The sequence below is a fragment of the Oncorhynchus keta genome, unplaced genomic scaffold, assembly GCF_023373465.1.
Source record: "Oncorhynchus keta strain PuntledgeMale-10-30-2019 unplaced genomic scaffold, Oket_V2 Un_scaffold_1014_pilon_pilon, whole genome shotgun sequence".
In the NCBI taxonomy this organism is placed as follows: Eukaryota; Metazoa; Chordata; class Actinopteri; order Salmoniformes; family Salmonidae; genus Oncorhynchus; species Oncorhynchus keta.
Genome location: NW_026290754.1, coordinates 120001 through 132500, shown reverse-complemented (window position 1 = coordinate 132500; position 12500 = coordinate 120001). Strand labels below are relative to the sequence as shown.

Here is a 12500-nt window from a genome sequence, read left to right as displayed (position 1 = left end):
TCTATCACTACCACTATCTCCTCCCTACACTAGTAGGAGATATACATCTATCACTACCACTATCTCCTCCCTACACTAGAAGGAGATATACATCTATCACTACCACTATCTCCTCCCTACACTCGTAGGATATATACATCACGACCACTATCTCCTCCCTACACTAGTAGGATATATACATCACTACCACTATCTCCTCCCTACACTAGTAGGATATATACATCACTACTACTATCTCCATCCCTACCACTAGTAGGATATATGCATCACTACCACTATCTCCTCCCTACACTAGTAGGATATATACATCACTACCACTATCTCCTCCCTACACTAGTAGGAGATATACATCACTACCACTATCTCCTCCCGACACTAGTAGGATATATACATCACTACCACTATCTCCTCCCTACACTAGTAGGATATATACATCACTACCACTATCTCCTCCCTACACTAGTAGGATATATGCATCACTACCACTATCTCCTCCCAACACTAGTAGGATATATCCACTATCTCCTCCCAACACTAGTAGGATATACATCACTAGGAAGGAGAAGATTAATTGTGTGTGTCGTCTGCATAGCAATGATAGGAGAGACCACTATCTCCTCCCTACACTAGTAGGATATATACCACTACTATCACACTAGTAGGAGATATACATCTACACTACCACTATCTCCTCCCTACACTAGTAGGAGATATACATCACTACCACTATCTCCTCCCTACACTAGTAGGATATATACATCACTACCACTATCTCCTCCCAACACTAGTAGGATATATACATCACTACCACTATCTCCTCCCTACACTAGTAGGAGATATACATCACTACCACTATCTCCTCCCTACACTAGAAGGATATATAAATCACACTACCACTATCTCCTCCCTACACTAGTAGGATATATACATCACTACCACTATCTCCTCCCTACACTAGTAGGATATATACATCACTACCACTATCTCCTCCCTACACTAGTAGGATATATACATCACTACCACTATCTCCTCCCTACACTAGTAGGATATATACATCACTACCACTATCTCCTCCCTACACTAGTAGGATATATACATCACTACCACTATCTCCTCCCTACACTAGTAGGAGATATACATCACTACCACTATCTCCTCCCTACACTAGTAGGATATATACATCACTACCACTATCTCCTCCCTACACTAGTAGGATATATACATCACTACCACTATCTCCTCCCTACACTAGTAGGATATATACATCACTACCACTATCTCCTCCCTACACTAGTAGGATATATACATCACTACCACTATCTCCTCCCTACACTAGTAGGATATATACATCACTACCACTATCTCCTCCCAACACTAGTAGGATATATACATCACTACCACTATCTCCTCCCAACACTAGTAGGATATATACATCACTACCACTATCTCCTCCCTACACTAGTAGGAGATATACATCACTACCACTATCTCCTCCCTACACTAGTAGGAGATATACATCACTACCACTATCTCCTCCCTACACTAGTAGGAGATATACATCACTACCACTATCTCCTCCCTACACTAGTAGGATATATACATCACTACCACTATCTCATCCCTACACTGGTAGGAGATATACATCACTATCTCCTTGTCAGAGTCGTGTGTATGAATCATAGTAAAACAAAGTGGGTACGATGACCCGTCGCCCAGCAACACAAACAAACAACCTCTGACAAAGACATGGGGGTTAAATACACAACCAGAAATGAATGGGATTGAAACCAGACAAAACCAATGGAAAATGAAAAATGGATCAATGGTGGCTAGAAGACCGATGACGTCGACCGCCGAGCACCGCCCGAACAAGGAGAGGCTCCGCATTTATATGGAGACTTGATTACACACAGGTGGATTGTATTTATCATCATTAGTCATTTAGGTCAACATTGGATCATTCAGAGATCCTCACTGAACTTCTGGAGAGAGTTTGCTGCACTGAAAGTAAAGGGGCTGAATAATTTTGCACGCCCAATTTTTCAGTTTTTGATTTGTTAAAAAAGTTTGAAATATCCAATAAATGTCGTTCCACGTCATGATTGTGTCCCACTTGTTGTTGATTCTTCACAAAAAAAATACAGTTTTATATCTTTATGTTTGAAGCCTGAAATGTGGCAAAAGGTCGCAAAGTTCAAGGGGGCCGAATACTTTCGCAAGGCACTGTATTTCACTACCACTACCTTAATTCATCCTCTCCTCAGTGAATCTTCGACTTTCCTTAATACATGCTCTCCTGCCTACACCAAGTAAGGGAGACAAAGTGTTCTCTCATCTAAATCTCTCTTCTTCTCTAAAGAAATAGAGAAGTGTCTCTGTCCTGTCACCTAAATCTCTCTCCAGATGATCTCCTGTCTACACTAAGGAAGGGGAAGAAAGAGCTGTGTCCTGTCACCTAAATCTCTCTCCAGATGATCTCCTGTCTACACTAAGGAAGGGGAAGAAAGAGCTGTGTCCTGTCACCTAAATCTCTCTCCAGATGATCTCCTGTCTACACTAAGGAAGGGGAAGAAAGAGCTGTGTCCTGTCACCTAAATCTCTCTCCAGATGATCTCCTGTCTACACTAAGGAAGGGGAAGAAAGAGCTGTGTTCACCTAAATCTCTCTCCAGTCACTTCCAAGGAAGGGGAAGAAAGAGCTACTGAGTACAGTGAAGCTACAGATGAGAGATGAACACAGTTATCAGATGACCAGCTGGTCCCAGTGCAGTAGAGATGAACACAGTTATCAGTACCAGCTGGTCCCAGTGCAGTAGAGATGAACACAGTTATCAGTACCAGCTGGTCCCAGTGCAGTAGAGATGAACACAGTTATCAGTACCAGCTGGTCCCAGTGCAGTAGAGATGAACACAGTTATTAGTACCAGCTGGTCCCAGTGCAGTAGAGATGAACACAGTTATTAGTACCAGCTGGTCCCAGTGCAGTAGAGATGAACACAGTTATTAGTACCAGCTGGTCCCAGTGCAGTAGAGATGAACACAGTTATCAGTACCAGCTGGTCCCAGTGCAGTAGAGATGAACACAGTTATCAGTACCAGCTGGTCCCAGTGCAGTAGAGATGAACACAGTTATCAGTACCAGCTGGTCCCAGTGCAGTAGAGATGAACACAGTTATCAGTACCAGCTGGTCCCAGTGCAGTAGAGATGAACACAGTTATCAGTACCAGCTGGTCCCAGTGCAGTAGAGATGAACACAGTTATCAGTACCAGCTGGTCCCAGTGCAGTAGAGATGAACACAGTTATCAGTACCAGCTGGTCCCAGTGCAGTAGAGATGAACACAGTTATTAGTACCAGCTGGTCCCAGTGCAGTAGAGATGAACACAGTTATCAGTACCAGCTGGTCCCAGTGCAGTAAAGTTATCTACAGCTGGTCCCAGAGATGAACACAGTTATCAGTACCAGCTGGTCCCAGTGCAGTAGAGATGAACACAGTTATTAGTACCAGCTGGTCCCAGTGCAGTAGAGATGAACACAGTTATTAGTACCAGCTGGTCCCAGTGCAGTAGAGATGAACACAGTTATCAGTACCAGCTGGTCCCAGTGCAGTAGAGATGAACACAGTTATTAGTACCAGCTGGTCCCAGTGCAGTAGAGATGAACACAGTTATCAGTACCAGCTGGTCCCAGTGCAGTAGAGATGAACACAGTTATTAGTACCAGCTGGTCCCAGTGCAGTAGAGATGAACACAGTTATCAGTACCAGCTGGTCCCAGTGCAGTAGAGATGAACACAGTTATCAGTACCAGCTGGTCCCAGTGCAGTGAAGCTACAGTAGAGATGAACACAGTTATCAGTACCAGCTGGTCCCAGTGCAGTGAAGCTACAGTAGAGATGAACACAGTTATCAGTACCAGCTGGTCCCAGTGCAGTGAAGCTACAGTAGAGATGAACACAGTTATCAGTACCAGCTGGTCCCAGTGCAGTAGAGATGAACACAGTTATCAGTACCAGCTGGTCCCAGTGCAGTGAAGCTACAGTAGAGATGAACACAGTTATCAGTACCAGCTGGTCCCAGTGCAGTAGAGATGAACACAGTTATCAGTACCAGCTGGTCCCAGTGCAGTGAAGCTACAGTAGAGATGAACACAGTTATCAGTACCAGCTGGTCCCAGTGCAGTAGAGATGAACACAGTTATTAGTACCAGCTGGTCCCAGTGCAGTAGAGATGAACACAGTTATCAGTACCAGCTGGTCCCAGTGCAGTAGAGATGAACACAGTTATTAGTACCAGCTGGTCCCAGTGCAGTAGAGATGAACACAGTTATTAGTACCAGCTGGTCCCAGTGCAGTAGAGATGAACACAGTTATTAGTACCAGCTGGTATCTGTATCACTATATAACAACGTTGTGTGTGTGTGTGTGTGTGTGTGTGTGTGTGTGTGTGTGTGTGTGTGTGTGTGTGTGTGTGTGTGTGTTTGACTGACCCTGAGGGGAATAGACTGTTATAAATCACACTTTAGTCTCCATAGGGAGGAAGTGTGTGGCACAGAGGGCGCTGTAACTGCCCACTCACCCAGGGTGGTGTGTGTTCGTCTGTGTGTATGTGCGTTTGTTTGTGTGTGTGTGTGTGTTCGTCTGTGTGTATGTGCGTTTGTCTGTGTGTGTGTGTGTGTGTGTGTGTGTGTGTGTGTGTGTGTGTGTGTGTGTGTGTGGGTGTGGGTGACTGAGTGAGTTATGGCTGTGCTTAGCTATGCCCTGTGACATTGCTCTGCTGTTGGAAGGTCATGTCTTCTGTCCTGAGGGGCAGACTACCATGCAAGATAGATCTATTCAGGCTTTTCTACAGCTAACCAGCTAATGGAACTGAACTGAACTGAAAGTCAGTTAAGAACACATTCTTATTTACGATGTTGTCCTCGGAACAGTGGGTTAACTGCCTTGTTCAGGGGCAGAACTACAGATTTTTACCTTGTCAGCTCGGGGATTCGATCCAGCAACCTTTCAGTTACAAGTCCAACGCTCTAACCACTAGGCTACCTGCTCTAACCACTAGGCTACCTGCTCTGACCACTAGGCTACCTGCTCTAACCACTAGGCTACCTGCTCTAACCACTAGGCTACCTGCTCTAACCACTAGGCTACCTGCTCTAACCACTAGGCTACCTGCTCTTACCACTAGGCTACCTGCTCTAACCACTAGGCTACCTGCTCTAACCACTAGGCTACCTGCTCTAACCACTAGGCTACCTGCTCTAACCACTAGGCTACCTGCTCTAACCACTAGGCTACCTGCTCTAACCACTAGGCTACCTGCCTCTAACCACTAGGCTACCTGCTCTGACCACTAGACTACCTGCTCTAACCACTAGGCTACCTGCTCTGACCACTAGACTACCTGCTCTAACCACTAGGCTACCTGCTCTGACCAAATCAAATCAAATCAAATCAAATTTTATTTGTCACATACACATGGTTAGCAGATGTTAAATGCGAGTGTAGCGAAATGCTTGTGCTTCTAGTTCCGACAATGCAGTGATAACCAACAAGTAATCTAACTAACAATTCCAAAACTACTGTCTTATACACAGTGTAAGGGGATAAGGAATATGTACATAAGGATATATGAATGAGTGATGGTACAGAGCAGCATACAGTAGATGGTATCGAGTACAGTATATACATATGAGATGAGTGTGTAGACAAAGTAAACAAAGTGGCATAGTTAAAGTGGCTAGTGATACATGTGTTACATAAGGATGCAGTCGATGATGTAGAGTACAGTATATACATATGCATATGAGATGAATAATGTAGGGTAAGTAACATTATATAAGGTAGCATTGTTTAAAGTGGCTAGTGATATATTTACATAATTCCCATCAATTCCCATTATTAAAATGGCTGGAGTTGGGTCAGTGTCAATGACAGTGTGTTGGCAGCAGCCACTCACTGTTAGTGGTGGCTGTTTAACAGTCTGATGGCCTTGAGATAGAAGCTGTTTTTCAGTCTCTCGGTCCCAGCTTTGATGCACCTGTACTGACCTCGCCTTCTGGATGATAGCGGGGTGAACAGGCAGTGGTTCGGGTGGTTGATGTCCTTGATGATCTTTATGGCCTTCCTGTAACAACGGGTGGTGTAGGTGTCCTGGTTGGCAGGTAGTTTGCCCCGGTGATGCGTTGTGCAGTCCTCACTACCCTCTGGAGAGCCTTACGGTTGAGGGCGGAGCAGTTGCCGTACCAGGCGGTGATACAGCCCGCCAGGATGCTCTCGATTGTGCATCTGTAGAAGTTTGTGAGTGCTTTTGGTGACAAGCCGAATTTCTTCAGCCTCCTGAGGTTGAATAGGCGCTGCTGCGCCTTCTTCACGACGCTGTCAGTGTGAGTGGACCAATTCAGTTTGTCTGTGATGTGTATGCCGAGGAACTTAAAACTAGCTACCCTCTCCACTACTGTTCCATCGATGTGGATAGGGGGTGTTCCCTCTGCTGTTTCCTGAAGTCCACAATCATCTCCTTAGTTTTGTTGACGTTGAGTGTGAGGTTATTTTCCTGACACCACACTCCGAGGGCCCTCACCTCCTCCCTGTAGGCCGTCTCGTCGTTGTTGGTAATCAAGCCTACCACTGTTGTGTCGTCCGCAAACTTGATGATTGAGTTGGAGGCGTGCGTGGCCACGCAGTCGTGGGTGAACAGGGAGTACAGGAGAGGGCTCAGAACGCACCCTTGTGGGGCCCCGTGTTGAGGATCAGCGGGGAGGAGATGTTGTTGCCTACCCTCACCACCTGGGGGCGGCCCGTCAGGAAGTCCAGTACCCAGTTGCACAGGGCGGGGTCGAGACCCAGGGTCTCGAGCTTGATGACGAGCTTGGAGGGTACTATGGTGTTGAATGCCGAGCTGTAGTCGATGAACAGCATTCTCACATAGGTATTCCTCTTGTCCAGGTGGGTTAGGGCAGTGTGCAGTGTGGTTGAGATTGCATCGTCTGTGGACCTATTTGGGCGGTAAGCAAATTGGAGTGGGTCTAGGGTGTCAGGTAGGGTGGAGGTGATATGGTCCTTGACTAGTCTCTCAAAGCACTTCATGATGACGGAAGTGAGTGCTACGGGGCGGTAGTCGTTTCTCAGTTACCTTAGCTTTCTTGGGAACAGGAACAATGGTGGCCCTCTTGAAGCATGTGGGAACAGCAGACTGGTATAGGGATTGATTGAATATGTCCGTAAACACACCGGCCAGCTGGTCTGCGCATGCTCTGAGGGCGCGGCTGGGGATGCCGTCTGGGCCTGCAGCCTTGCGAGGGTTAACACGTTTAAATGTTTTACTCACCTCGGCTGCAGTGAAGGAGAGACCGCATGTTTCCGTTGCAGGCCGTGTCAGTGGCACTGTATTGTCCTCAAAGCGGGCAAAAAGTTATTTAGTCTGCCTGGGAGCAAGACATCCTGGTCCGTGACCACTAGGCTACCTGCCTAAATAACTTTGCTCCTTAGTTATTTAGCAAATTGTTCATACTTACAACTCTGCGTTGTACAACGGCTCGTAAGTAAGCATTTCACGGTAAGGTCTACACCTCTGGTATTCGGTGCATGCAACTAATAACATTGTGTCTGATTTGTCTCTGTCAGGTGAAGAAGTTGACTAAGTACCTGGATCCCAACTCTCACGGCAGGATCAACTTCAAAGACTTCTGCTATGGGGTGTTCGCCATCAAGGGTAAGAACCTCTCCTCTCCTCTCCTCTCCTCTCCTCTCCTCTCCTCTCCTCTCCTCTCCTCTCCTCTCCTCCTCTCCTCTCCTCCCTCTCCTCTCCTCTCCTCTCCTCTCCCTCTCCACTCCACTCCACCCTCCTCTCCTCTCCTCTCCTCTCCTCGCCTCTCCTCACCTCTCCTCTCCTCTCCTCTCCTCTCCTCTCCACTCCACTCCTCTCCTCTCCTCTCCTCTCCTCTCCTCTCCTCTCCTCCACTCCACTCCACTCCACTCCTCTCTCCTCTCCTCTCCACTCCACTCCACTCCTCTCCTCTCCTCCCCCTCTCCTCTCCTCTCCCTTGCCTCTCCCTCACCTCTCCTCTCCTCTTCTCTCTCTCTCCTCTCCTCTCCACTCCACTCCTCTCCTCTCCTCTCCTTGCCTCTCCTCTCCTCTCCTCTCCTCTCCCTCTCCCCTCTCCTCTCCTCTCCTCCTCCTCCCACTCCACCCTCCACTCCACTCCTCTCCCTCACCTCTCCTCTCCACTCCACTCCACCCACTCCACTCCTCTCCTCTCCTCTCCTCCTCCTCTCCTCCTCCCTCTCCTCTCCTCTCCTCTCCTCTCCTCTCCTCTCCTCTCCTCTCCCCTCTCCTCTCCCTCTCCTCTCCTCTCTCCTCTCCTCTCCTCCCTCTCCTCTCCTCTCCTCTCCCTCTCCTCTCCTCTCCTCTCCTCTCCTCTCCTCTCCTCTCCTCTCCTGTGTATGTATGTGTGTGTGTGTGTTTTCACCCGAATCTCTATAAGGCCAATAGAGACTATATGGGAGGATTTATCTCTGCATGTATAAATAGCCAGTGTGGTGGAACAGAGACAATGCATCTCTCTCACTCCTACATGACTCCCTTATTAAAGGGATAGCATATCACACTAGGTTTAGCCCTCATTTAAAGGGATGGGACACCACACTAGGTTTAGCCCTCATTTAAAGGGATGGGACACCACACTAGGTTTAGCCCTCATTTAAAGGGATGGGACACCACACTAGGTTTAGCCCTCATTTAAAGGGATGGGACACCACACTAGGTTTAGCCCTCATTTAAAGGGATGGGACACCACACTAGGTTTAGCCCTCATTTAAAGGGATGGGACACCACACTAGGTTTAGCCCTCATTTAAAGAGATGGGACACCACACTAGGTTTAGCCCTCATTTAAAGGGATGGGACACCACACTAGGTTTAGCCCTCATTTAAAGAGCTGGGACACCACACTAGGTTTAGCCCTCATTTAAAGAGCTGGGACACCACACTAGGTTTAGCCCTCATTTAAAGGGATGGGACACCACACTAGGTTTAGCCCTCATTTAAAGGGATGGGACACCACACTAGGTTTAGCCCTCATTTAAAGGGATGGGACACCACACTAGGTTTAGCCCTCATTTAAAGAGATGGGACACCACACTAGGTTTAGCCCTCATTTAAAGGGATGGGACACCACACTTTAAAGGGATGGGACACCACACTAGGTTTAGCCCTCATTTAAAGGGATTTAGCCCTCATTTAAAGAGCTGGGACACCACACTAGGTTTAGCCCTCATTTAAAGGGATGGGACACCACACTAGGTTTAGCCCTCATTTAAAGGGATGGGACACCACACTAGGTTTAGCCCTCATTTAAAGGGATGGGACACCACACTAGGTTTAGCCCTCATTTAAAGAGCTGGGACACCACACTAGGTTTAGCCCTCATTTAAAGAGCTGGGACACCACACTAGGTTTAGCCCTCATTTAAAGGGATGGGACACCACACTAGGTTTAGCCCTCATTTAAAGAGATGGGACACCACACTAGGTTTAGCCCTTTAAAGGGATGGGACATTTTTAGCCTCATTTATAGGGGTTTAGCCCTCATTTAAAGGGGGACACCACACTAGGTTTAGCCCTCATTTAAAGAGCTGGGACACCACACTAGGTTTAGCCCTCATTTAAAGGGATGGGACAGGTTTAGCCCTATTTAAAGATGGGACACCACACTAGGTTTAGCCCTCATTTATAGGGATGGGACACCACACTAGGTTTAGCCCTCATTTAAAGGGATGGGACACCACACTAGGTGTAGCCCTCATTTATAGGGATGGGACACCACACTAGGTTTAGCCCTCATTTAAAGGGATGGGACACCACACTAGGTTTAGCCCTCATTTAAAGAGCTGGGACACCACACTAGGTGTAGCCCTCATTTAAAGAGCTGGGACACCACACTAGGTGTAGCCCTCATTTAAAGAGCTGAGACAACACACTAGGTTTAGCCTGAAAATCTGTGTTTGCCAGATTTTTGCCTTGAGTCTTGACAAATGGGTCACACACCACCCTGCACAGCTGCCTGGCCAGCACTGAGAACATGTGCCACTTCTAGGGCATCAATAAAGTGTGTGCCAACCCGGGCTGTGTGCCCATGGGATGGTTCCCTGCCTGGCACCATGTTGTAGCCCCTTCAATGAGAGAGAGAGAGAGAGAGAGAGAGAGAGAGAGAGAGAGAGAGAGAGAGAGAGAGAGAGAGAGAGAGAGAGAGAGAGAGAGAGAGAGAGAGAGAGAGAGAGAGAGAGAGAGAGAGAGAGAGAGAGAGAGAGAGAGAGAGAGAGAGAGAGAGAGAGAGAGAGAGAGAGAGAGAGAGAGAGAAAGAGAGAGAGAGAGAGAGAGAGAGAGAGAGAGAGAGAGAGAGACAGAGAGAGAGAGAGAGAGAGAGAGAGAGAGAGAGAGAGAGAGAGATAGCCCTCATTTAAAGAGCTCTGTGTGTGTATGTATGTATGTATGTATGTATGTATGTATGTATGTATGTATGTATGTATGTATGTATGTGTGTATGTGTATGTATGTATGTGTGTATGTGTATGTGTGTGTGTGTGTCTCTCTGTGTGTGTGTGTGTGTTTCTGTGTGTGTGTCTCTCTCTCTCTGTGTGTGTGTGTGTGTGTGTGTGTGTGTGTGTGTGTGTGTGTGTGTGTGTGTGTGTGTGTGTGTGTGTGTGTGTGTGTGTGTGTGTGTGTGTGTGTGTGTGTGTGTGTGTGTGTGTGTGTGTGTGTGTGTGTGTGTGTGTGTGTGTGTTTCTGTGTGTGTCTCTCTCTCTCTGTGTGTGTGTGTGTGTGTGTGTGTGTGTGTGTGTGTGTGTAAAGCTCCTTTCCTCCCTCTCTCCCACTAGCCACTGGTGGGAGGGTAGGGGTGCATGAGGCTAGTGGCTGGGGTTGGAGCAGAGAGATGAGGGCTTTGGATTTGGTTTACACCCCAGCACTCTGCACCTGCTGGAGGTTAGCCCCGCCCCCATCCATGACATAACAAAAGCGGCCATTTTGTTGTTGTTTGAATCTCTCCCCTTTAAGCAGAGAGACACAGAGCTTAGAAACAACGGTGCCCCCTCTTTTAATTCACTCATTCCACTCACTGAGCCACACATTCTCCTGTGTGTGTGTGTGTGTGTGTGTGTGTGTGTGTGTGTGTGTGTGTGTGTGTGTGTGTGTGTGTGTGTGTGTGTGTGTGTGTGTGTGTGTGTGTGTGTGTGTGTGTGTGTGTGATTGGAAGTGGAATAGCCTGTTAAATTATTCAAAGAAGCATCATTAATCCAGATGAGGAGAGAGGAGAGAGGAGATGAGGGGTGAGAGAGTAGAGGAGAGAGGAGAGGAGGGAGGAGAGGAGGAAGGAGAGGAGGGAGGAGAGGAGGGGGGAGGAGAGAGGAGAGGAGGGGGAGAGAGGAGAGGGGGGGGGAGAGAGGAGAGGAGGGAGGGGGGGAGGAGAGGGGAGAGAGGGAGAGGAGAGAAGAGAGAGGAGAGGAGGGGGCAGAGAGGCGAGAGGAGAGGAGGGAGGAGAGGAGAGAGGAGAGAGGAGAAGAGGGGGGAGAGAGGAGAGGAGAGGAGTGAGGAGAGGAGAGAGGAGAGGAGGGAGGAGAGAGAGAGGAGAGGAGGGAGGAGAGAGGAGAGAGGAGAGGAGGGAGGAGAGGAGAGGAGGGAGGAGAGGAGGGGGAGAGAGAGGAGGGGGAGAGAGGAGAGAGGAGAAGAGGGAGGAGAGGAGAGGAGGGAGGAGAGGGGGGGGAGAGAGGAGAGGAGGGGGAGAGAGGAGAGGAGGGAGGAGGGAGGAGGAGGAGAGGAGGGAGGAGGGAGGGAGGAGAGGAGGGAGGAGAGGAGGGAGGGAGGGAGGGAGGGAGGGAGGGAGAGGGAGGGAGGGAGGGAGGGAGGGAGGGAGGGAGGAGAGGAGAGGAGGGAGGAGAGGAGGGAGGAGAGGAGAGGAGGGAGGGAGGAGAGGAGGGAGGAGAGGAGGGAGGGAGGAGAGGAGGGAGGAGAGGAGAGGAGAGAGGAGAGGAGAGAGGAGAGGAGGGAGGAGAGAGAGAGGAGAGGAGAGGAGGGAGGAGAGGAGGGATGAGAGGAGATGAGGGAGGAGAGAGAGAGGAGAGAGGGAAGAGGAGGGAGGAGAGAGGAGAGGAGGGATGAGAGAGGAGGGAGGAGAGGAGATGAGGGAGGAGAGAGGAGAGGAGGGAGGAGAGAGGAGAGAGGAGAGGAGGGAGGAGAGAAGAGAGAGATACTTGAATCAGTTATAGAGCCCATTGCCCTTTATGGTTGTGAGGTCTGGGGTCCGCTCATCAACCAATAATTCACAAAATGGGACAAAAACCAAATTGAGACTGCACGTAGAATTCTGCAAAAATATCCTCTGTGTACAATGTAAAATATCAAATAATGCATGCAGAGCAGAATTAGGCCGATACCCGCTCATGATCAAAATCCAGAAAAGAGAAGTTCAATTCTACAATCAACTAAAAGGAAGTGATTCCCAAACCTTCCA

At 48.4% G+C, this 12500-nt stretch overlaps 1 protein-coding gene across 1 annotated transcript in view; it reads left to right on the top strand.

Moving 5' to 3' along the window:
• Nucleotides 1–12500, top strand: part of LOC118382995 (rab11 family-interacting protein 4A-like) — a 97055-nt gene that overhangs the window by 13631 nt on the left and 70924 nt on the right. Inside the window, 1 exon segment of the mRNA XM_052513362.1 lies at nt 7620–7707. Coding sequence (XP_052369322.1) covers nt 7620–7707 — 88 coding nt within the window.